This window comes from Schistocerca nitens, chromosome 10 (genome assembly GCF_023898315.1).
Source record: "Schistocerca nitens isolate TAMUIC-IGC-003100 chromosome 10, iqSchNite1.1, whole genome shotgun sequence".
Classification (NCBI taxonomy): domain Eukaryota; kingdom Metazoa; phylum Arthropoda; class Insecta; order Orthoptera; family Acrididae; genus Schistocerca; species Schistocerca nitens.
Genome location: NC_064623.1, coordinates 21,904,073 through 21,930,023, shown reverse-complemented (window position 1 = coordinate 21,930,023; position 25,951 = coordinate 21,904,073). Strand labels below are relative to the sequence as shown.

At 44.7% G+C, this 25,951-nt stretch overlaps 1 protein-coding gene across 1 annotated transcript in view; it reads left to right on the top strand.

The window, feature by feature from the left end:
* LOC126210112 (uncharacterized) overlaps positions 1-25,480 on the top strand; it is a 101,281-nt gene extending 75,801 nt beyond the window's left edge. The window contains exon 7 of the mRNA XM_049939256.1: positions 23,794-25,480. Within this exon, the coding sequence (XP_049795213.1) occupies positions 23,794-25,280 (1,487 nt within the window). The 3' untranslated portion in view covers positions 25,281-25,480. The remainder of the gene's footprint in view (positions 1-23,793) is intronic.
* The last annotated feature ends 471 nt before the right edge of the window (positions 25,481-25,951 follow it).

Here is a 25,951-nt window from a genome sequence, read left to right as displayed (position 1 = left end):
GATGTTCGTATGTGGATTTGAATGAGAGTACAATTTGCGCCGACCGGTGAGGCGGAGTGGTTCTAGGCGCTTCAGTCTGGAACCGCGCGACCGCTACGTTCGCAGGATCGAATCCTGCCTCGGACATGGATGTGTGTGATGTCCTTAGGTTAGTTAGGTTTAAGTAGTTCCAAGTTCTAGGGGACTGATGACCTCAGATAATAAGTCCCATAGTGCTCAGATCCATATACACTCCTGGAAATGGAAAAAAGAACACATTGACACCGTTGTGTCAGACCCACCATACTTGCTCCGGACACTGCGAGAGGGCTGTACAAGCAATGATCACACGCACGGCACAGCGGACACACCAGGAACCGCGGTGTTGGCCGTCGAATGGCGCTAGCTGCGCAGCATTTGTGCACCGCCGCCGTCAGTGTCAGCCAGTTTGTCGTGGCATACGGAGCTCCATCGCAGTCTTTAACACTGGTAGCATGCCGCGACAGCGTGGACGTGAACCGTATGTGCAGTTGACGGACTTTGAGCGAGGGCGTATAGTGGGCATGCGGGAGGCCGGGTGGACGTACCGCCGAATTGCTCAACACGTGGGGCGTGAGGTCTCCACAGTACATCGATGTTGTCGCCAGTGGTCGGCGGAAGGTGCACGTGCCCGTCGACCTGGGACCGGACCGCAGCGACGCACGGATGCACGCCAAGACCGTAGGATCCTACGCAGTGCCGTAGGGGACCGCACCGCCACTTCCCAGCAAATTAGGGACACTGTTGCTCCTGGGGTATCGGCGAGGACCATTCGCAACAGTCTCCATGAAGCTGGGCTACGGTCCCGCACACCGTTAGGCCGTCTTCCGCTCACGCCCCAACATCGTGCAGCCCGCCTCCAGTGGTGTCGCGACAGGCGTGAATGGAGGGACGAATGGAGACGTGCCGTCTTCAGCGATGAGAGTTGCTTCTGCCTTGGTGCCAATGATGGTCGTATGCGTGTTTGGCGCCGTGCAGGTGAGCGCCACAATCAGGACTGCATACGACCGAGGCACACAGGGCCAACACCCGGCATCATGGTGTGGGGAGCGATCTCCTACACTGGCCGTACACCACTGGTGATCGTCGAGGGGACACTGAATAGTGCACGGTACATCCAAACCGTCATCGAACCCATCGTTCTACCATTCCTAGACCGGCAAGGGAACGTGCTGTTCCAACAGGACAATGCACGTCCGCGTGTATCCCGTGCCACCCAACGTGCTCTAGAAGGTGTAAGTCAACTACCCTGGCCGGCAAGATCTCCGGATCTGTCCCCCATTGAGCATGTTTGGGACTGGATGAAGCGTCGTCTCACGCGGTCTGCACGTCCAGCACGAACGCTGGTCCAACTGAGGCGCCAGGTGGAAATGGCATGGCAAGCCGTTCCACAGGACTACATCCAGCATCTCTACGATCGTCTCCATGGGAGAATAGCAGCCTGCATTGCTGCGAAAGGTGGATATACACTGTACTAGTGCCGACATTGTGCATGCTCTGTTGCCTGTGTCTATGTGCCTGTGGTTCTGTCAGTGTGATCATGTGATGTATCTGACCCCAGGAATGTGTCAATAAAGTTTCCCCTTCCTGGGACAATGAATTCACGGTGTTCTTATTTCAATTTCCAGGAGTGTATATAGTACAATGTGCCAACCACTATACTGCCTGGCTAACTTCGTATTACTGCGATGCTGATCAACTTAAAGGGTTTCGACAAATAGCAAGCAGCAGTATAAACTAGGCTATCTTATGGAAAGCGCGATAAGGGAACTCAATAGCAAAACTGAAATGGTTCAAACGGCTCTAAGCACTATGGGACTTAACATCTGAGGTCGTCAGTCCCCTAGACTTAGAACTACGTAAACCTAAGGACATCTTACACATCATGCCCGGGGCGGGATTCGAACCTGCGACCGTAGCAGCAGCGCGGGTCCAGACTGAAGCGCCTAGAGCCGCTCGGCCACAACGGCCAGCTCAATAGCAAAACACAGGGGTTTTCACGAACCGTGCTGGACACTTTGGTAACGCTCTCAAGAAATAACGCCCCGTTTATTTTTTGCCACGACCACCAACCGAGGTAGCAGGAAACAGGCCTAGCCAAACTCCATAGTGTTTGGGAAGTGGCGACTCTCCAGTAACTGCAGACATGCTTTCCAAAGTAAACATCCGCCATCCATATGTGGCGAGCAGACCTCCACAGCTGCAGCTGAGACAGTGTAAGGGAATAGCTGGCAGCTCTAGCGCCCGTTGCCAGCTTTCAGCTGCGAACCGCCATTGGCTGCTTGAGAAAACAGAAGACGTCTACACAGCTGTGTCAACAGTGAGGCGTTCCCATAGAGACGTTTACAAAATTGCATTACGTTATTGGCTGAGGCCAGCCAGCAAAGTTGTCGCACACAGCCCACTGATGCTATCAGGGATCGATTAATGCCGACTCCACCATAGCGAGCTCAGGCTCAGATCCAGAGACTCTGCGTCCCAGACAGACAACCCCCAGAAAAACACATGCGTCAGCTGCACACGCAGATAAATCGCCGGTCGTGGCAAACTGAGCGTGCCACCTACCGACAGACCAGGAAAAAAAAATTGTAGCTTTATGTCGTCGTCGTTGTTGTTGTTGTTGTTGTTGTTGTTGTGGTCTTCAGTCCAGAGACTGGTTTGATGCAGCTCTCCATGCTACTCTATCCTGCGTAAGTTTCTTCATCGTCGTTGTTGTTGTTGTTGTTGTTGTTGTTGCTGTGGTCTTCAGTCCAGAGACTGGTTTGATGCAGCTCTCCATGCTACTCTAACCTGCGTAAGTTTCTTCATCTCCCAGTACCTACTGTATAAGGAAACCCAAAGGCGTTCTGCAAGCAGAGGTATTAATATGAGCATATTCACAACTCACAAAATTTTAGTGTTTTTATAGTAGCAAAGAAACAGTTTTTATATGTGACAAAAATGTCGCTGTTGCACCGTTTGACGGCTAGGGGCCCATGAAGGTTTTACTAACGACTGTCTAACATACTCAGAACAACCACATGCCCCATGCGTAATGGTTGTAGCCTCAGCCAAACTAGTAACCAGCTCTTCTGAAATGCTTATTCCAGTCTTGTATTCCAAGTGCTTTATCTACCCCTACCAAGACAAATCCATAGGAGTTCGGCAGCATCCATAAAACTATTTTCATCACACAGCAGTATGAACACCACTGTGAACATCATTAGTGTTTCAGTGGTTGTCAACCCGATCTCCACTGCCCACGACCAAGTGTTCCAGGTTTCATTATGGACGGTAGGCAGGAAGGATTTTAAAAATATTTTAATTCACTTTTGATGCGACCGGTAGCCGCGTGGTCTAGGGCGTCTTGTCATGATCCGCAAGGCTCCCCCCGTCGGAGATTCGAGTCCTCCCTCGGGCATGGGTGTGTGTGTCGTCCTCAGCATAAGTTAGTTTAAGTTCGATTAAGTGTTCCGAGACTGTTACCTGAAATGCTCCTCCATGATACTGACAAGAGGGAGATTGAGTTAATAATTAAATCACTAAAGACCAAGAACTCTCATGGATATGACGGGGTATCTAGCAGAATACTGAAGTATTGTTCCACGTATGTTAGCTCAGTGCTTAGCCATATCTGTAACTTTTCCTTTAGGAGTGGTCGGTTTCCTGACCGATTAAAGTACTCGGTAGTGAAGCCACTTTATAAAAAGGGAGACAGGGATAATGTTGACAATTTTAGACCTATTTCTATGCCATCTGTGTGTGCTATAGTTATGGAGACGGTTGTATATACAAGGTTACTGCAGCATTTAAATTCACATAATTTGCTGTCAAATGTACAGTTTGGTTTTAGAAATGGCTTAACAACTGAAAATGCTATAGTCCCTTTTCTCTGTGAGGTTTTGGACGGATTAAATAAAAGGTTGCGAACGTTAGGTGTGTTCTTTGATTTAACGAAGGCTTTTGACTGTGTTGACCACAAAATATTACTGCAGAAGTTGGAACATTATGGAGTAAGGGGAGTAGCTTACAATTGGTTCGCCTCCTACTTTAAGAACAGAAAGCAGAAGGTAATCCTCCGCAATATTGAGAGTGGTAATGATGTTCAGTCCCAATGGGGCACTGTTAAATGGGGCATTCCCCAAGGGTCGGTGCTGGGGCCACTGCTGTTTCTTATTTATATAAATGATATGCCTTCTAGTATTACAGGTGATTCAAAAATATTTCTGTTTGCTGATGACACCACCTTGGTAGTGAAGGATCTTGTGTGTAATATTGAAACATTATCAAATAATGTAGTTCATGATATAAGTTCGTGGCTTGTGGAAAATAATTTGATGCTAAATCACAGTAAGACTCAGTTTTTACGGTTTCTAACTCACAATTCAACAAGAACTGACATTTTAATCAGACAGAATGGGCATGTTATAAGCGAGACAGAACAGTTCAAGTTCCTAGGCGTACGGATAGATAGTAAGCTGTTGTGGAAAGCCCATGTTCAGGTGGTGGTGGTGGTTAGTGTTTAACGTCCCGTCGACAACGAGGTCATTAGAGACGGAGCGCAAGCTCGGGTTAGGGAAGGATTGGGAAGGAAATCGGCCGTGCCCTTTCAAAGGATCCATCCCGGCATTTGCCTGAAACGATTTAGGGAAATCACGGAAAACCTAAATCAGGATGGCCAGAGACGGGATGGAACCGTCGTCCTCCCGAATGCGAGTCCAGTGTGCTAACCACTCATGTTCAGGATCTTGTTCAGAAACTAAATGCCGCTTTATTTACCATTAGAACAGTATCTGAAATAAGTGACATTTCAACACGAAAAGTAGTATACTTCGCATATTTTCATACGCTTATGTCATATGGTATTATTTTTTGGGGTAATTCTTCTGATTCAAAAAGGGTATTTTTTGCTCAAAAACGGGCTGTTCGAGCTATGTATGGTGTAAGTTCGAAAACCTTTTGTCGACCCCTATTCAATAGTCTGGGAATTTTGACATTGCCCTCACAGTATGTATTTTCTTTAATGTCGTTTGTTGTTAGCAATATTAGCTTATTCCCAAGAGTTAGCAGCTTTGACTCAGTTAATACTAGGCAGAAATCAAATCTGCATGTGGAATGCACTTCCTTGACTCTTTTGCAGAAAGGAGTGCAGTATTCTGCTGCATCCATTTTCAATAAGCTACCACAAGAACTAAAAAATCTTAGCAGTAGCCCAAACCCTTTTAAGTCTAAACTGAAGAGTTTCCTCATGGCTCACTCCTTCTATTCTGTCGAGGAGCTCCTGGAAGAGCTAAAAAATTAAGCAAATTCCGGTGTTAAATTCTTGATTTTCTTTATTTAAACTAACGACTTGTCACCTGAATATGTTTCTTATATTTCATTTTATCTGTTTCTACAATCGTGTTATAATTTCATGTATTGACTCGTTCCATGACCATGGAGACTTCTCCTAAATGTGGTCCCACGGAACAATAAATAAATAAATAAAAATAAATAAATAAATAGTGTGTAAGCTTAGGGACCGATGATCTTAGCAGTTTGGTCCCATAAGACCTTAACACAACTTTTTAAAAAAAGGAAAAAAAATAATAAAATTAACTTTTCATAAAACTTTGACATGAAGTACACTGTGTGATCAAAAGAATCCGGACATCCCCTAAAACATAAGTTTATCATATTAGGTGCATTGTGCTGCCCCCTACTGTCAGGTACTCCATATTAGCGACCTCAGTAGTCATTAGACATCGAGAGAGAGCAGAACGGGGCGCTCCGCAGAACTCACGGACTTTGAACGTGGTCAGGTGATTGGGTGTCACTTGTGTCACACGTCTGTACGCGAGATTTCCACACTCCTAAACATTCCTAGGTCCGCTGTTTCCGATATGATAGTGAAGTGGAAAGCGTATAGGCCGACCTCGTCTGTTGACTGACAGACTGCCGACAGTTGAAGAGGGTCGTAACGTGTAATAGGCAGACATGTATCCAGACCATCACATACAAATTCCAAACTGCATCAGGGACCACTGAAAGTACTATGACCGTTAGGTGGGAGGTGAAATGGTTCAAATGGCTCTGAGCACTATGGGACTTATAACTACTTAAACCTAACTAACCTAAGGACAGCACACAACACCCAGTCATCACGAGGCAGAGAAAATCCCTGACCCCGCCGGGAATCGAACCCGGCAACCCGGGCGTGGGAAGCGAGTGGGAGGTGAGAAAACTTGGATTTCACGGTCGGGCGGCTGCTCATAAGCCACACATCACGTTGGTAAATGCCAAACGACGCCTCGCTTGGTGTAAGGAGCGTAAACATTGACGAATGAACAGTGGAAAAGCGTGTGGAGTGACGAATCACGGTACACAATGCGGCGATCCGATGGCAGGGTATGGGTATGGCGAACGCCCGGTGAACGTCATCTGGCAGCATGTGTAGTGCCGACAGTAAAAAGTCGGAAGCGGTGGTGTTATGGTGTGGTCGAGTTTTTGATGAAAGGGCTTGCACCCCTTTTTGTTTTGCGTGGCACCATTACAGCAAAGGCCTACACTTATGTTTCGAGCATCTTCTTCGTTCCCATTGTTGAAGAGCAATTCGAGGATGGCGATTACATCTTTCAACACGATCGAATACCTGTTCATAATGCTTGAAATGTGGCGGAGTGGTTACAAGGCAATAACATCCCTGTAATGGACTGGCCTGCACAGAGTCCTGACCTGATTGCTATAGAACACCTTTGGAATGTTTTGGAACGCCGACTTCGTTCAAAATGGTTCAAATGGCTCTGAGCACTATGGGACTGAACATCTGAGGTCATCAGTCCCCTAGAACTTAGAACTACTGAAACCTAACTAACCTAAGGACATCACACATATCTATGCCCGAGGCAGGATTCGAACCTGCGACCGTAGCGGTCGCGCGGTTCCAGACTGAAGCGCCTGGAACAGCTCGGCCGCACCGGCCGGCGCCGACTTCGTGCCAGGCCTCACCGACGGACATCGATACCTCTCCTCAGTGTAGCATTCCGTGAAGAATGGTTTTCATTCCCCAAGAAACCTTGCAGCACCTGATTGAACGTATGCCTGCGAGAGCGGAAGCTATCATTAAGACTAAGGGTGGGCCAACACCATATTGAATTCCAGCATTACCGATGGAGGGCACCACGAACTTGTAAGTCATTTTCAGCCTGGTGTCCGGATACTTTTGATCGCATTGTGTATTTGGTAATTAGTTATTTTATATGCTTTAAGTTCCTGTAACTCTGCTTTATAAATTTTACGAAGTAGAGTTATTTTCCTAATTCATATGTAATCGTTACTATGGAACAGGTGGGTGGCTAGAAAATGTTACTGGTAACAGAGATACGAAAGTGGACAGTAGGTGAAAATGTTGACTACCCCTGGAATAAATCTTCATGGACAGCTATCAAGCAAATGGTCCACCTGTGACATTTATGTCATACAAGGAAGTGTTTCTATCTCTTCTAAGCGCACTAAAATTTTTTGTAGATAGTTTTTTTGTGCCCTATATACAAACGGCTTCTTCTAATTAGTGTTGTTTTGTATATTTCTCATACATGAACTGTATATAATATATCCCATAGATTCCATTTTTATTTAATGAATAAAATTTCGATCTCTAATTTAACAGTTAATTAATAATGTTTCGACATTTCGGCCCCTAATTGAATAGTTTGTAGAACCGACGCTTGCAACTGACTGCGCAACGATCCCACTGCCGTCAGCATACATTTCGCGTAGGGACCACGGAGACAAGATCTGAGAAATTAGGCCTGATACGGAGACACATACATAGTCGTTCTTTCCTCGTTCTATTTGCGAGTAGAACGACTAGCTGCGGTAAAGCGTCCTTACGCATCGCACCGTACTGTGGCTTGCGGAGTAAGCATGTAGTTGTAGACAGCTAATTGCACTAGACAACTTGCCAATATTTTTGATATAAATGTAATTTGAAAAAAGAGACAGCATTGGTCGTATATTTTTTTTTATTTTTTTACTATTGCATAATCGATTTTCTGTCACTGAGTGACCATCTTCAGTGCTAGAAGTTAAAAATTTTTTCACATTACGATCAGAGAATACAACATAGAAAATCACAATTACATCTGCATATGAACATAACACTTGTTAGAAACAAACCTATATTGTATAACTTAAATTGGGATGCACTGTCACTAAGCTTACGGCAATCACATAGACTGAGGTCGCTGTTTACCTGCACTTGTTCAGCAGACCTCGGTGTGACGGGGCTTGACACGCCCTCTATGTGACATGTCACGTGAAGACATAGTATTATTGGTTTTGCGAATTATTAACACAAAATAACTCTTGTACTTTTGTGAATGGTGTAGTAATTAAAATTTAAAATGTACGTACACCACATAGCAGACGCAGGAGAATATCTAAAATACATTGGCGTATTGTTTTCTATAAACTATAAAACATAAAATAGATCGATGATAAGTTGTTAGAGTGCAGAACATATAAAAAGCAAAAGATAATGCCAAAGAATAATAAATGAACAACATAAAAAGAGGCGCAACACAGGTCTTTCTTAAAAAACGTAACACCCACCATCTGGCGTGGGAAGTCAAAAGTACAACGTTCGTAATTTATGTAACAAACGTTAATACCAAGGAGTCAAATATATAAAAAATAATAACGTTAATACCAAGGAGTCAAATATATAAAAAATAATAACGTTAATACCAAGGAGTCAAATATATAAAAAATAATCACAGTACGAAACTGCCGTTACTTAATAATTAAAATGCCGTGCAAATATAAGGTGCGAACAAGTAGCATACATCAATCATCGAGAAACCATCATGAGGAAGGACAAGTAATAGTGTCACTTATACCAAAATGTACATCGTACTTTAGAGAAATTAAACATAGACTATGCACGATATCCAGCACTTATTCAAATAGCAAAGGAATTGTTAACATACATTAAAAATAATTACGTAAAGTGATAACCGGTTTGTATTACTTTGTGTCAACGCCTACGAGATGTCGACTGTAGTAAAATTATGTTCAGTAGGCATCTATAAGTTCTGTAAATTACAGAACAAAAAAGAAAGAAGCATCTTTTAAAAAACCGAAATTAGTAATGTTATTAAAACAAACTGAAAACATGTGTGTTAATGTGTTGAGATAGTTGAAATAGCGGCCATTATACGTGTTCTCGTAGCGACTATGACTGAGGCGTTGTATATAAGGGATAACAAGCAGCTGACTATGAATTGCAAATTGTGATAATTGACCACAAGTTGACTTTATTTCATAGGAAATCGGAGAAGCATTCCCAAAAATGTGTGCTTCTCGATATCTGGAGCTTTATTATGACAAAAGATCTCCATCTCTTCCATAAGATCGAGAAGGTGACCTTTTTTACCCTTGTGCAACAACTTCAATTGCGATGTCAAATCTGGAGTTGTATGACCAGTTGCTACCAGATGGGCTGCGAAATTCTATTTTTCAGCAATATCTTTTCTCTCAAGTGCAACGTGCTCACGGAACCTTGTTTCTAATTTTCGTCCTGTTTGCCCTATGTAACCTGCATTACACGTGGCACACATAAGTTTGTAAACACCTGATTCATGTAAGACTTTGCGTTCATGAATGTTATTCCTTAAAAGCACGCCCAGTCTGTTCGCCATCGAGAAACCTACATTAATATTTCTCTTCTTGAATACACTGGCAATTTTATTGCTAATGGGACCATAGAAAGGCAATGTGATAAATTTTTTATTTTTAGTTTCGCTTGTCTCATTCCGCCTTAAATTGTCTTTACTATATTTTTTGGATGTCATCTCATAAATGTTCATGACATATTTCAACGGGTAATTATTATTTCTTGCAATTTGTTTAACTATGTTTAACTCTTTCTCATGGTTTTCATTAGATAATGGTAATCGGAACATACGATGAAATGCAAAGTGGAAAAACGCTTTTTTGTGTTGGTCTGGGTGTTGTGAACGATAATCTCAGATGATATCTGTGAATGTTGATTTTCTGTAAATGTCAAATGTATGTTTTCCATTTTCCCTTCCAAATGGTTAGGTCTAAAAAATTAATGACTCCATTCTGTTCTTTTTCAACTGTGAAAGCAATTTTGTTGTGTAACTTATTAAATGTACTGACGACTTCGTCAATATCAGATTGTACGTACATTTTAAATTTGAATTACTACACCATTCACAAAAGTACAAGAGTTATTTAGTGTTAATAATTCGCAAAACCAATAATACTATGTCTTCACGTGACACATGTCACATAGAGGCCGTGTCAAGCCCCGTCACACCGAGGTCTGCTGAACAAGTGCAGGTAAACAGCGACCTCAGTCTATGTGATTGCCGTAAGCTTAGTGACAGTGCATCCCAATTTAAGTTATACAGTATAGGTTTGTTTCTAACAAGTGTTACGTTCATATGCAGATGTAATTGTGATTTTCTATGTTGTACTCTCTGATAGTAATGTGAAAAAAATTTTTAACTTCTAGCACTGAAGATGGTCACTCAGTGACAGAAAATCGATTTTGCAATAGTAAAAAAAAAAAAATATACGACCAATGCTGTCTCTTTTTTCAAGTATACCTGTTATCTGGTCGTAGTGCACAAGACAACATGGAGTCGCCAATCAATAAATGTAATTACTCTGAACTACAGTAAATCTGAGAAATATATGTGTGGATGTGTGTTAACAAGTGCGGATCGTTCTCAACGACTCTCATGTGACTGCATGGAGTTGAGAAACAGGGCTCTGTCCACCGAAACACAGTGTACTAGGCTGCATCAGCAATCAGTCACGATTTATGATATACTACACTCCTGGAAATGGAAAAAAGAACACATTGACACCGGTGTGTCAGACCCACCATACTTGCTCCGGACACTGCGAGAGGGCTGTACAAGCAATGATCACACGCACGGCACAGCGGACACACCAGGAACCGCGGTGTTGGCCGTCGAATGGCGCTAGCTGCGCAGCATTTGTGCACCGCCGCCGTCAGTGTCAGCCAGTTTGCCGTGGCATACGGAGCTCCATCGCAGTCTTTAACACTGGTAGCATGCCGCGACAGCGTGGACGTGAACCGTATGTGCAGTTGACGGACTTTGAGCGAGGGCGTATAGTGGGCATGCGGGAGGCCGGGTGGACGTACTGCCGAATTGCTCAACACGTGGGGCGTGAGGTCTCCACAGTACATCGATGTTGTCGCCAGTGGTCGGCGGAAGGTGCACGTGCCCGTCGACCTGGGACCGGACCGCAGCGACGCACGGATGCACGCCAAGACCGTAGGATCCTACGCAGTGCCGTAGGGGACCGCACCGCCACTTCCCAGCAAATTAGGGACACTGTTGCTCCTGGGGTATCGGCGAGGACCATTCGCAACCGTCTCCATGAAGCTGGGCTACGGTCCCGCACACCGTTAGGCCGTCTTCCGCTCACGCCCCAACATCGTGCAGCCCGCCTCCAGTGGTGTCGCGACAGGCGTGAATGGAGGGACGAATGGAGACATGTCGTCTTCAGCGATGAGAGTCGCTTCTGCCTTGGTGCCAATGATGGTCGTATGCGTGTTTGGCGCCGTGCAGGAGAGCGCCACAATCAGGACTGCATACGACCGAGGCACACAGGGCCAACACCCGGCATCATGGTGTGGGGAGCGATCTCCTACACTGGCCGTACACCACTGGTGATCGTCGAGGGGACACTGAATAGTGCACGGTACATCCAAACCGTCATCGAACCCATCGTTCTACCATTCCTAGACCGGCAAGGGAACTTGCTGTTCCAACAGGACAATGCACGTCCGCATGTATCCCGTGCCACCCAACGTGCTCTAGAAGGTGTAAGTCAACTACCCTGGCCAGCAAGATCTCCGGATCTGTCCCCCATTGAGCATGTTTGGGACTGGATGAAGCGTCGTCTCACGCGGTCTGCACGTCCAGCACGAACGCTGCTCCAACTGAGGCGCCAGGTGGAAATGGCATGGCAAGCCGTTCCACAGGACTACATCCAGCATCTCTACGATCGTCTCCATGGGAGAATAGCAGCCGGCGTTGCTGCGAAAGGTGGATATACACTGTACTAGTGCCGACATTGTGCATGCTCTGTTGCCTGTGTCTGTGTGCCTGTGGTTCTGTCAGTGTGATCATGTGATGTATGTGACCCCAGGAATGTGTCAATAAAGTTTCCCCTTCCTGGGACAATGAATTCACGGTGTTCTTATTTCAATTTCCAGGAGTGTACATTTAGCCCTGTACAACCAGGTACTTGAAAATACATAGAAGAGCTAAAGAAACTGGTCTAGGCATGTGTATTCAATTACTGAGATATGTAAACAGGCAGAGTACGGTGCTGCGGTCGGCAACGCCTATAAAAGACAAGTGTCTGGCGCAGTTGTTAGAGCGGTGGTAGGTTATCAAAATTTAAGTGAGTCTGAACGTAGTGTTATAGTCGGTGCACGAGCGACAGCACACGTCATCTCAGAGGTAGCGACGAACTGTGGATTTTCTAGTATGACCATTTCACGAGTTTGATTTGTGTGGTGTCACCGCCAGACACCACACTTGCTGGGTGGTAGCCTTTAAATCGGCCGCGGTCCGTTAGTATACGTCGGACCCGCGTGTCGCCACTATCAGTGATTGCAGACCGAGCGCCGCCCCACGGCAGGTCTAGTCTAGAGACTCCCTAGCACTCGCCCCAGGTGTACAGCCGACTTTGCTAGCGATGGTTCACTGTATACAGACGCTCTCATTTGAAGAGACGACAGTTTAGCATAGCCTTTAGCTACGTCATTTGCTACGACCTAGCAAGGCGCCATATTCAGTTGCTATGTCTTCTGGACAGATAATATTGTGACTCATGTACCGTCAAGAGCGACGTTCATCATTAATGGATTAAGGTTAAGTATCAAACTAATTACGTCCGCTTTCTGAATTCTAATTCGTCGTCATGTTCCAGAACTCACGTCAGTATAGTTCTTCCCTCCTCACGCCAGCCTGCGTGAGCTAAAACGCGTGCATTTCGGCCTCCACTACTAACATGGTGTTGGCTCTTCTGCCAGCACAACAACTTGAATATCAGGAATCCGGTGAAACATCAAATCTCTGACTTCGCTGCGGCCGGAAAAAGATCCTCCAAGGACGGGACCAACGACGACTGAAGAGAATCGTTCAACGTGACAGAAGTGCAACCCTTTCGCAAATTGCTGCAAATTTCGATGCTGCACCATCAACAAGTGTCAGTGTGTGAACCGTTCAGCGAATCATCATCGATATGGACTTTAGGAGCCGAAGGCCCACTCGTGTACCCTTGATGAATACACGACACAAAGCTTTACTCCTAGCCTGGACCGTCAACAACGATATTGGACTGTTGATGAGTGTAAACATGTTGCCTGGTCGGGCGAGTCTCGTTTCAAATTGTATCGAGCGGATGCACGTGTACAGGCATGGAGACAACCTCATGAATTCAAGCTGGTGTAGGCTTTGTAATGGTGTGGGGCGTGTGCAGTTGGAGTGATATGGGACCCCTGATACGTTTAGATTCGACTCTGACAGGTGACACGTACATAAGCATCCTGTCTGATCACCTGCATCCATTCATGTCCATTGTGCATTCCGACAGACTTGGGCAATTCCAGCAGGGCACTGCGACACCCCTCATAACCCGAATTGCTACACAGTGACTCCAAGAACACTTATGAGTTTAAACACTTCCGTTGGCCACCAAATTCCCCACACGTGAACATTATTCAGCATTTCTGGGAAGCTGATAAGAAGAGATCTCCACCCCGTCGTACTCTTACGGATTTAGGGACAGCCCTGCAGGATTCATGGTGTCAGTTCCTTCGAGCACTACTGCAGACATTAGTCGAGTCCATTCCGCGTCGTGCTGCTGCACTTCTGCATTCACGTGGCTGTGCTACCCAATATTAGGCAGGTGCACCAGTTTCTTTGGCTCTTCAGTGTAGCTTCTAACTGAAATAATATACGTATAAGCACTGTTAAAGTTGACGCATCTGACTGTCTTGCTATCATAAGGGATTCCCTAATTCTTAAGTAATTCTCATATGTATGCGTGAAATTCAAAGTATGGGAAAATGTATACGGAATCGCTCGCGTTAGAGAAACGTGTGGGTAACATGAACTCTAGCTGATTGGAATTAATTGCACCGATATACAAAACTTATAACCATTTAAAGCTGATTGCACTGTGAGTTATCTATCGTATACTTTCATAAATAAATCGTGCTGTCTACATAGGCTAATTTCCTTTAAATTTAATAATGGACTCTATACTGAAAATAAAACTTTTCGCTCTACGGTCGTGTGTCAGCTCCAATAGTAAATTTACTTAAGTAAACTTGTTACGTAAAGAAAGTTAGATCCAGCGAAAACTACTATCTTCTGTTGTATCTGTTTGATACTGTATCACGATTACGTTACAACTAAGACCACCGATGTAATTTACCACCTTTACTGGCTTTCTTCTATTTTTCTGTTGCGATCAAAAAAAGTAACTTTTTACACTTTTGTGTATCTTCCCGTTTAAGAGAACTTTTTGTAATAAACGAATTACTCGAATAGAACATCCGAAGTATGCTTCTCATTTAGTTTCAATTAAGAATAACAGTTTTCCTCTTGACAACTAGACAGTCGTAACTTCATTAATCTCTTTATGACAACATCATCGCAGTTACAATTATATGGAAAATGTTGATTATCTTTGCCTTCCTTAGGACGACTTTTTCCAACTGCTGTATACTTAACGCCTTTCCTCTTTGTTTCAAATATAAGCCGTAGAACCGAAATCGTAGTAGCGTACCGATTACAAGCAAAAAATTTACAATACCACTGACGGACAGCCCTAAACAACAACACAAAACAAAAAAGAAGGAAAAAAGGAGCTAGGTGCCACCATCACTTTTAACCACACAATTTTACATTTGTTCAAAGTTCACACGTTCTGCAGGTTTTGACATTAGCCGTCCCATTACAGTCCCTAGGTTGAGTGGTCACTCGACACGACGAACAACAATACGTGAGAGCTATGTGGTACATTCAGTGTTCGTGGTCTATATCTAAAAAACGCTAGGGCGTATTATCGCTGTAGGAACAAGCGGATATTCCGTGGATATACACTAGGATCTATCACAATAAAGTAACACTCTCGGGTTACTACTTTCAAGACCCAAAACACGAATTCTCCATCAACAAAACAGCCACAACAACAGGCCCCTCCAACCATCTCGGAATTTTGACGATCTAACGCGCCAACCAGACAAAATTTGCCACGATATCCCTCAGGAGCAGTCCAACAACTCTAACAGTCAGTGCAGTGCCAAGACGAATAAATGCTTACATAAGGAGCAAAGATTGTTATTGATTTGCTCAATTTGTGAAGCTATTGCTCTTGAATAAATAGCCCAATTTTCCTGATCTTTACATGTATATCACATCTACCGATTTATGTCCCATTCGGATAATTCCTTCGTGGTGCGTGTTTTTTTTTTCTCATACGTGTAAACGTTTAATGTATTGATGCAGTTGCCTTATATGGCTTTTAAAAATTATTTTGGCAATACAGAATCAGTCAAAGTCCATGTGTTGATAGTTCCTTGGACTCAGAAATCCCTTCTACTGCATTTCCAACGTCATATCAAAGTTCATCTTCTGCAGCAGGTCACTTCCAGCTCATATAGGACTTACCCAATACATTAACTTACGATCTGTTTTTCTCGATACTTGCAACCACACCGAGGTATAGTTCACCGTAGTTGATAAATAATCATCCCTATTAACAATTTTTAGATCACACACCTTTGTTTCTTTAGCCAACCTGGTCGATAGCGAGTTGCTGACGACACAATAGTGACTCTGGTTTCGTCATCGAGTACCAGTTTTAAACCGGCATCGCTAAGGTATAATTCATCGTAGTTGACAAATAATCACCCCTATTAACATTTGTTTAGATCATGCACTTTTGTTTCTGTGCCAGCCTGATCGACTTCCAGCCCCTGATGACACAATGCTGACTTTGGTTTCGTCACCTAGTACTATTTTAAAATCGACATCGCTATGTGATGTCACTTCTGGGTTGTTAATTGCTCTGGCCTCTTTTCAAATGGTTCAAATGGCTCCGAGCTCTATGGAACTTAAACATCTGAGGTCATCAGTCCCCTAGAATTTAGAACTACTTAAACCTAACTAACCTAAGGACACCACACACATCCATGCCCGAGGCAAGATTCGAACCTGCGACCGTAGCGGTAGCGCGGTTCCAGACTGAAGCGCCTAGAACCGCTCTGATCTCTTTTGCCAGTTTCATTTGTTACTTCTGTTTCTGCCGTCTCTCTTGATGGTCATTTATTTTCTCAGTCGAAATTTTCCGGCTTTAATTGAGAGTTTTGTCTTTCTGCCACGATCCCTTGCAGTACAAGTAATTACCTCAATCCTCAGATTACCTTCCATTCGGAAAGTGGATGCACTCAGCGACTGTAGGTGAGTTACAAAGTCTCTCTCACTCATACACACACACACACACACACACACACACACACACACACGCGCGGTATAAACATCGTAAATAGAAGTTAGTCTCGAACACATACTTCGTTAGGTTGGCAACAAATAGGTAATCATACCAAAGAAGATGAAACACGTAATGGAGTCGCAATATTTACGTTGTGAAAAACAGTGTACGACGAAATACACTCCTGGAAATGGAAAAAAGAACACATTGACACCGGTGTGTCAGACCCACCATACTTGCTCCGGACACTGCGAGAGGGCTGTACAAGCAATGATCACACGCACGGCACAGCCGTCGAATGGCGCTAGCTGCGCGGCATTTGTGCACCGCCGCCGTCAGTGTCAGCCAGTTTGCCGTGGCATACGGAGCTCCATCGCAGTCTTTAACACTGGTAGCATGCCGCGACAGCGTGGACGTGAACCGTATGTGCAGTTGACGGACTTTGAGCGAGGGCGTATAGTGGGCATGCGGGAGGCCGGGTGGACGTACCGCCGAATTGCTCAACACGTGGGGCGTGAGGTCTCCACAGTACATCGATGTTGTCGCCAGTGGTCGGCGGAAGGTGCACGTGCCCGTCGACCTGGGACCGGACCGCAGCGACGCACGGATGCACGCCAAGACCGTAGGATCCTACGCAGTGCCGTAGGGGACCGCACCGCCATTTCCCAGCAAATTAGGGACACTGTTGCTCCTGGGGTATCGGCGAGGACCATTCGCAACCGTCTCCATGAAGCTGGGCTACGGTCCCGCACACCGTTAGGCCGTCTTCCGCTCACGCCCCAACATCGTGCAGCCCGCCTCCAGTGGTGTCGCGACAGGCGTGAATGGAGGGACGAATAGCGACGTGTCGTCTTCAGCGATGAGAGTCGCTTCTGCCTTGGTGCCAATGATGGTCGTATGCGTGTTTGGCGCCGTGCAGGTGAGCGCCACAATCAGGACTGCATACGACCGAGGCACCCAGGGCCAACACCCGGCATTATGGTGTGGGGAGCGATCTCCTACACTGGCCGTACACCACTGGTGATCGTCGAGGGGACACTGAATAGTGCACGGTACATCCAAACCGTCATCGAACCCATCGTTCTACCATTCCTAGACCGGCAAGGGAACTTGCTGTTCCAACAGGACAATGCACGTCCGCATGTATCCCGTGCCACCCAACGTGCTCTAGAAGGTGTAAGTCAACTACCCTGGCCAGCAAGATCTCCGGATCTGTCCCCCATTGAGCATGTTTGGGACTGGATGAAGCGTCGTCTCACGCGGTCTGCACGGCCAGCACGAACGCTGGTCCAACTGAGGCGCCAGGTGGAAATGGCATGGCAAGCCGTTCCACAGGACTACATCCAGCATCTCTACGATCGTCTCCATGGGAGAATAGCAGCCTGCATTGCTGCGAAAGGTGGATATACACTGTACTAGTGCCGACATTGTGCATGCTCTGTTGCCTGTGTCTATGTGCCTGTGGTTCTGTCAGTGTGATCATGTGATGTATCTGACCCCAGGAATGTGTCAATAAAGTTTCCCCTTCCTGGGACAATGAATTCACGGTGTTCTTATTTCAATTTCCAGGAGTGTAGTTGTATCGAGTGGCAAAAGAACAATATTCCACCACGAAAAAGAGTGAGAAACATGGTGAACAGTTTGTGGAAGGCGAGAACACAAAGATGTGATTATACGGCAGTGATAAAAGTGGTAGAGCGACCTCCATACTAGATGTGAGGAAATGCAGATCAGCAAATCGCACGTAATTACTTTTTTTTACAATAAATCACGAAGTGATCTGTTTAATAATCTAAAACTAACAAAACTGTGTCGTCATAGATACCACTGAAGACGCCTTATAACAGGAGAAGGCGAAACGCGTCTGGGATAAATAAAGTAACTAGCAGCAGGAAAAGGCAGTTTTATTTACAAAACAAGTATTTATATGCTTGCTACGCAGGATGTACACACAAACCAACTTGTTAAATGTTTCAAAGCTTTACGGTCCTTCAGAGTAGTCACCAGAATTGTGTGTAACCAGTTGTCAGTGAGGTGGAACTTGTAGGATAGTTTTAGCAGCGCCAGGTGTGTTGATAGATCGAGAGGAGCGGTCTATTTCCCGAATCTCTGTAACAGGTCTGAAACGATTGCCAAGTAGTGCTTCCTTCACGTTAGGAATCAAGTTGAAATCACAAGGGCTTAAGTCCTGGGACTGCGGTGGATTGCGGGCTGTGTTTCAAAAATGAACAGCTTAGACAAAGAAGCGGCTACAGTTTCTGCACAGATCCGTCCATCATTTTGCAGGAGAATGTCCGGTCTCGTGTGGCACAGCTTGCGACTGATTTGGTCGATCGATGGGGCTTGATTCCTGAGATGAAGGAACCTCTTTACGGCATTCGTTTCAGAACTGTCACAGAGATTCGTCAGGAAGCAGACCGCTCCACTCGGTGTATCAACACATCTGGCGCTGCTGCGTGTACCCTACGACTTCCACATTGCTGGCAAGGGGTTATACACAAGGACAGGAAAACTTGGAAACATGTGTCTGCTTTGTGTAAGTTGTAAATAAATATTTGCCTCTATTAAAGTTCCAACCCTCGTAGTTCTTAAGAATGGACCTCAAATCATATATCGATAGGAAATGCGAAATGGCTGACAGCTTCAGTGTGGTGTAAAAACGCAAACTCGTCTTGTACTGAGGACACTGTAGGGCGACCATACTTTTTCGTGTGCAGCGCTTTTACGAATAATTTATAATTTAATCTGTGCCCTATTAGACCACTCTGTGCATTTACAACTCCCTATGGGATTCTGAAGTAACAGAACTCTACCATATAGTGAAGAAGATGTATGAGACAGGCGAAATACCCTCAGACTTCACGAAGAATATAATAATTCCAATCCCAAAGAAAGCAGGTGTTGACAGATGTGAAAATTACCAAACTATCAGTTTAATAAGCCACAGCTGCAAAATACTAACACGAATTCTTTACAGATGAATGGAAAAACTGGTAGAAGTCGACCTCGGGGAAGATCAGTTTGGATTCCGTAGAAATGTTGGAACACGTGAGGCAATACTGACCATACGACTTATCTTAGAAAATAGATTAAGAAAAGGTTACGTTTCTAGCATTTGTAGACTTAGAGAAAGCTTTTGACAATGTTGACTGGAATACTCTCTTTCAAAATCTGAATATGTCAGGGGTCAAATACATTGAGCGAAAGGCTATTTACAATTTGTACAGAAATCAAATGGCAGTTAAAAGGGTCGAGCGGCATGAAAGGGAATCAGTGGTTGGGAAGGGAGTGAGACAGGGTTGCAGCCTCTCCCCGACTTTATTCAATCTGTATATTGAGCAAGCAGTAAAGGTAACAAAAGAAAAATTGAGTAGGAATTAAAATCCATGGAGAAGAAATAAAAACATTGAGGTTGGCCGATGACATTGTAATTCTGTCAGATACAGCAAAGGACCTGGAAGAGCAGTTGAACTGAACAGTGTCTTGAAAGGAGGATATAAGATGAACATCAACAAAAGGAAAACGAGGATAATGGAATGTAGTCAAATTAAATCGGGTGATGCTGAGGGAATTATATTACGAAATGAGACACTTAAAGGAGTAAATGAGTTTTGCTATTTGGGGAGCAAAATAACTGATGATGGTCGAAATAGAGAGAATATAAAATGTAGACTGACAATGGCAAGGAAAGCGTTTCTGAAGAAGAGAAATTTGTTAACATCGAGTATAGATTTGTCAGGAAGTCTTTTCTGAAAATATTTGTATTTAGTGTAGCCATGTATGGAAGTGAAACGTGGACGATAAATAGTTTAGACAATAAGAGAATAGAAGCTTTCGAAATGTGGTGCTACAGAAGAATGCTGAAGGTTCGATGGGTAGATCACATAACTAATGAGGAGGTACTGAACAGAATTGGAGAGAAGAGGAGATTGTGGCACAACATGACTAGAAGAAGGGACCGGTTGGTAGGACATATTCTGAGACATCAAGGGATGACAAATTTAGTATTGGAGGGAAGCGTGGAGGGTAAAAATCGTAGAGGGAGACCAAGAGATGAATACACTAAACAGATTCAGAAGGATGTAAGTTGCAGTAGGTACTGGGAGATGAAGAAGCTTGCACAGGATAGAGTAGCATGGAGAGCTGCATCAAACCAGTCTCTGGACTGAAGACCACAACAACAACACGTGATTTCGACAGCCCTTATCAGTTCAAGAGTTTCTGCAAGCTTTTCTGTGATAGTATTTCAATATGAACGTGCACCAATTGTGCGCCGGCCGCGGTGGCCGTGCGGTTCTGGCGCTGCAGTCCGGAACCGCGAGGCTGCTACGGTCGCAGGTTCGAATCCTGCCTCGGGCATGGGTGTGTGTGATGTCCTTAGGTTAGTTAGGTTTAAGTAGTTCTAAGTTCTAGGGGACTTATGACCTAAGATGTTGAGTCCCATAGTGCTCAGAGCCATTTGAACCATTTTTTTCGAACCAATTGTACTTGTAATTTTCTTACCAGCTACAGTTTTTGAGGCCATTTACGAAACAAAGGATGTTGCTTATTACTACAAAACATGAATAATTAATTATGATTTATTCGAAACATTAAATGACATGTTAACAAATATTAATATTGAAAGAGTACGAATTAATAAGTGCTGTAAAGTTTAGAAGAGGACTGCAGCGTAATTAGAATTGATTGTTGAAACTAGCAGTTGCAGCTGTGAAGAATGGACCAAAAATGGCGGTACAAAATTATAGCTCATAGTATGTGGACGATGAGTTTCCTTCTTTCTAGTGATTGAATAATTACCCTTCATTATTTTAAGCAAGTTGATTCTTTAGTCTACATTTATATACCCACACTGTAATTAAAATTAATTTAAAACTGGTCACCTTTTCGCTGTCAGCGTAGAAAGTTTCAGGATAGTAACAAAATACAACAAACAACAACTTCAACCCAAGTGAAATGAAAATTAAATCGAAACCCTTAGCTGCCGACAGGTGTTGTTGATATACATCAACGGGGACAGCTGAAAATGTGTGGCCCGACCAGCATTCGAACCCGTGATCTCCTGCTTACATGGCAGACGCTCTGTCCATCTGAGCCACCGAGGGCACGGGGGAGAGTGCGACTGCAGGGACTTATCCCTTGCACTCTTCCTGTGAGACCCACAGTCCCAATTGTTCACAACCTACATTCGTAGTGTTCCTAATACGTATTTGCCCATTCACTCATTACTCGCGCCAGCCTAAGCTGACGAGTCCAGTAAGAGTTCGGGCAAAGTGTGCGCATTTGCACAGAAGGAGGTCAGTGGCCGGGTAGCCTTTAACTGTATGAAGATGGTATATGTTCCCGAAAGAACAGATACCACTGAATGGGCAAATATGTACGAGGGTCACTCCTAAAGAAATGCACACTATTTTTGTAAAAATACAGTTATCATTCTGCATGTGTGAAAGTTTTACAGTGTGTAGATACATACTTCCCTCTTGTTTTCAAACTTAGTTCAACCTGTTCCCGTGAGTGGCGCCGTCACAGCATGTCTTCAAGATGGCTGCTACACTTGACGTTCGTCAGAAGCGACGTACTGCCATAGAACTCCTGTGCTGTGAAAACGAGACAGTTGGAAACATCCACAAGAGGTTGAGAAAGGTGTATGGAGATGCTGCTGTCGATCGCAGTACAGTTAGTCGGTGGGCAAGCAGGTTAGGTGATGAAAGCCGGCACGGCAACATTGAGGATTGTCCTCGCAGCGGCAGGCCTCGTACTGCACACACCCCAGACAATGTGCAGAGTGTTAACGAATTGGTGACTGCTGACAGACACATCACAGTGAACGAATTGTCACGCTACGTTGGGGTAGGGGAAGGAAGTGTTTGCACAATACTGAAAGTGTTGCCGTTAAAAAAGATTTGTGCCACGTGGGTTCCCAGGATGTTGACAGTGGCTCACAAAGAAACAAGAAAAACGCTATGCAGCGAACTTTTGGTACGAGAGTGGTGGAGATGAATTTCTTGGAAGAATTGCGACAGGTGATGAAAAATGGCTGCCTCATTTTTCACCAGAGACCAAGAGGCAATCATTGGAGTGGCATGATGTAAATTCACCCAAGAAAAATAAATTTAAAACCACACCTTCTTCTAGAAAATTTTGGCTACGGTGTTTTTCGATTCCGAAGGACTCTTGCTTGTGGACATCATGCAAAGAGGAACCACCATAAATTCTGATGCATGTGACGACACAGCAGAAACTTCAAGCTCGACTGAGTCGTGTTCGACCACATCTGCAAAAGCAGTATGTTTTGGTGTTACACGACAATGCACAGCCACATATCAGTCGAAAAACCATGGAAGCGATCACAAACCTCGGATGGACAACACTGAAACACCCACCCTACAGTCCTGACCTGGCTCCATCATCTCTTTGGGAAACTGAAAGACTCTCTTCGTAGAACAAGGTTTGAAGATGATGACTCCCTTGTGCACGCTGTCAAACAGTGGCTCCAACAGGTTGGTCCAGAATTTTACCGTGCGGGTATATAGGCGCTGGTTCCAAGATGACGTAACGCAGTTGAGAGGGATGTAAATTATGTAGAGAAATGAAAATATTGTTCCTAAAGAATGTATCTACACACTGTGAAACTTTCAGACATGTAGCATAAAAGATGGATTTAAAAAAAAGTTGTGTGCATTTCTTTTGGAGTGGCCCTCATATTAGGAACACTACGAATGTAGGTTGTGGACAGTTAGGAATATGGGTCTCACGGGAAGCGTGCAAGGGATACGTCCCTGCATTCGCACTGTCTTCTGTGCCCTCGGTGGCTCAAACGGATAGAGCATCTGCAATGTAAGCAGGACATCCCAGGTTTGACTCCTGGTCGGAGCACATATCTTCAGGTGTCCCCATTGATGTATATCAACAACACCTATCGACAGCTAAGGGTTTCGATTTAATTATCATTTTATTCTAGAGACGCTGCACGGTCATCAGTGGTAACTGTTCTTTCGGCAACAGATACCAGCTTCATATAATCATCGTGAGTGTCTGAGAATACTGAAGAACACTTATTCAATTCACACCAGCTGGCAGTGTAAGAATGACACACCGTGTTGAGATACTCATATATGGGATTGTTTGGTAGCGACATGCATATTACGATAACCGTTTATGGTGGAAAGTTGTCCGCATTTGTGGCACATTCAGCGTACGACGAGAACCACCACCCAACTGCTGTCATTGATCTTGCAGGCGAGGAGTGGCAGCTGGAGGACAAAAGCAACGCTACGCTGTCCGTGGACACTGGCTGCATGCAGCTGTTGGCCAACGCCCTGGACCACCCCACGTGCCCACTGGAAGACCTGCCTCCGGAAACCATTAAGCGGCGCGAGCAGTGCCGTGTGCAGCTGTGGCACGACCTGTCGCAGGGGTCGCCCCACATACCCGTCACCAGCTACCTGGCCTACACGCAGAGGGCCAACGTCAACCTCTGCCTCTTCGCCTGGATGACTGTCAACTCTGTCAGCATTTGCCAGGACGTCCCCTTCAGTATGATTCAGTCTGTGCGCGATGCCCGCTGCGTTTTCGGTGGTCCTGACGACCAACCCTGCCCGCAACTCAACGCAACCGACGCCGTCTGCTCTGTTTGCAGGGCTATTCTCCTCCTGAAGTGTCGCGATTTTGCTTCCACAAGTTATCTCGAGGCATGTCGCGCCCCCATGGACCACCGTGGATTTTACTCACCATACTGTGGATATTATGTACAAGGCAAAGACAAGCCGACAAACAGAATACTGAGCTACAAAGACAGTCTAAACAGTAGCACCTTGAAGTACAAGGATTTTAAAATCGAGGGCTTAGAACCTTTAGAAATAACGTTTGTAGCAATGAATATTCTCTTCCGATTTTTGACTGCCGCAGTGTACGTGTATCTTCCCAATTTACGTAACTTGCCCGGAAAGATATTCTTGTCCTTTCAGATAACAGGTATGATCCAGATCTTGGTTTCTGAGGTCTTGTACCGTATGGCCGGTGTCCCCGACTTATCTACGACGGTGCAGATTGATAGCGCACTAACTCTTCTGAACTGTATCTGGCTCAACTCGTTCTGCTACCAAATGTACGCATGCGTTCGTCACCTCAGGCTTCCTAGCGACCTAGAACGTGCTGAAGTAAGGAAGGTATTCCGCCGTCAGCTGTTGTGTTCGCTAATACCCTGGAGCGTAGTACTGGCGGCAACCATTGCTTTGGAAAGAACGAGCGAATATTACCTGTTGCACAGTCGTATAATATTCATCGCGGGAATTTCTCTGTCAGTAACTTACAATATGGTTTGCCTTGGACTGGTGGGATACATGTACCGACGTACTCGTAATTCCATGCGGCAGCTCAAAATTTATAGTAAAGAGGCGTTTGGCTCAAAGACACTAATTCTTTACATGTCAGCTAAGACTGTCACTTTAAGTGGCATAGGCACGATTGTTAGAATTGGCTTCCACCAGGCACAAGGCATAGCGCAGTACGTGTACTATGTCCATATAGCTACGATGTTACAGGGTCCACTGCTTTTCGTTTTATTCGTTTGCAACAATGCAACTCTCCCTCTGCTCAGGGAGAGACTATTAGCACGGTGGAACCCCGATGTCATCGGTCCAGGACAAGAATTGTGTTCATCTGCCGAGAGAAATCTGGCAAAGAGAGTCAATGTACAGGCCGCGGCTGCGGAATCCACATTGTAATCTCCACGAGTGTTTTTTTTTTTTCCAAGGATTGTCTTCGTTGTGCTAAACCCTGTCATAAGTTATCAATGTAGAAGCTAGCTGGTTTGACAAAATTACTGTGATTCATGTAAAACTGCTTCCCTATTTTCTAATATGATCTTCATTTCTGCAATGACATTAAATAATTAATAAATAAAATTAAATCTATATGAAAATAAGATGTAAGTCTCTATTTCTTCTACCGAACAGGTGAAAGATTTACACATATATACCTTATTAACGTGCACTTCACAAATTAAACAAGAAAAATTTTGTGATATTAGACTATGTCAAAGACGAAGATAGTACAAGAACTTAATGTTAACCGCGAATTACTTTAAGTGCCGTTCTGTAAAGTGAAGGCAACAGTGTCTACTCTTAGTATACACTTACAAGAACTTTGTCCTTTCTGCAGATACTTGCGAAGCTTTTAACGCACGCCTATTTTTATCTTATGTTTAAAATTACATTGAGGCTTTGTAAATAACTGATTGCCCAGTCATGGCTCATCTGATTTCTCTCACTGTATATGGAGAAACCTGAGATTCTGTCTTCGACTGTCTAGAAATTACCCTTTTCTGTCAGTTTCTTATAAATGTTGTGTGACATGAAAATCCAACTTGAAACGAAATTATTCTTTGCGTGCCTGC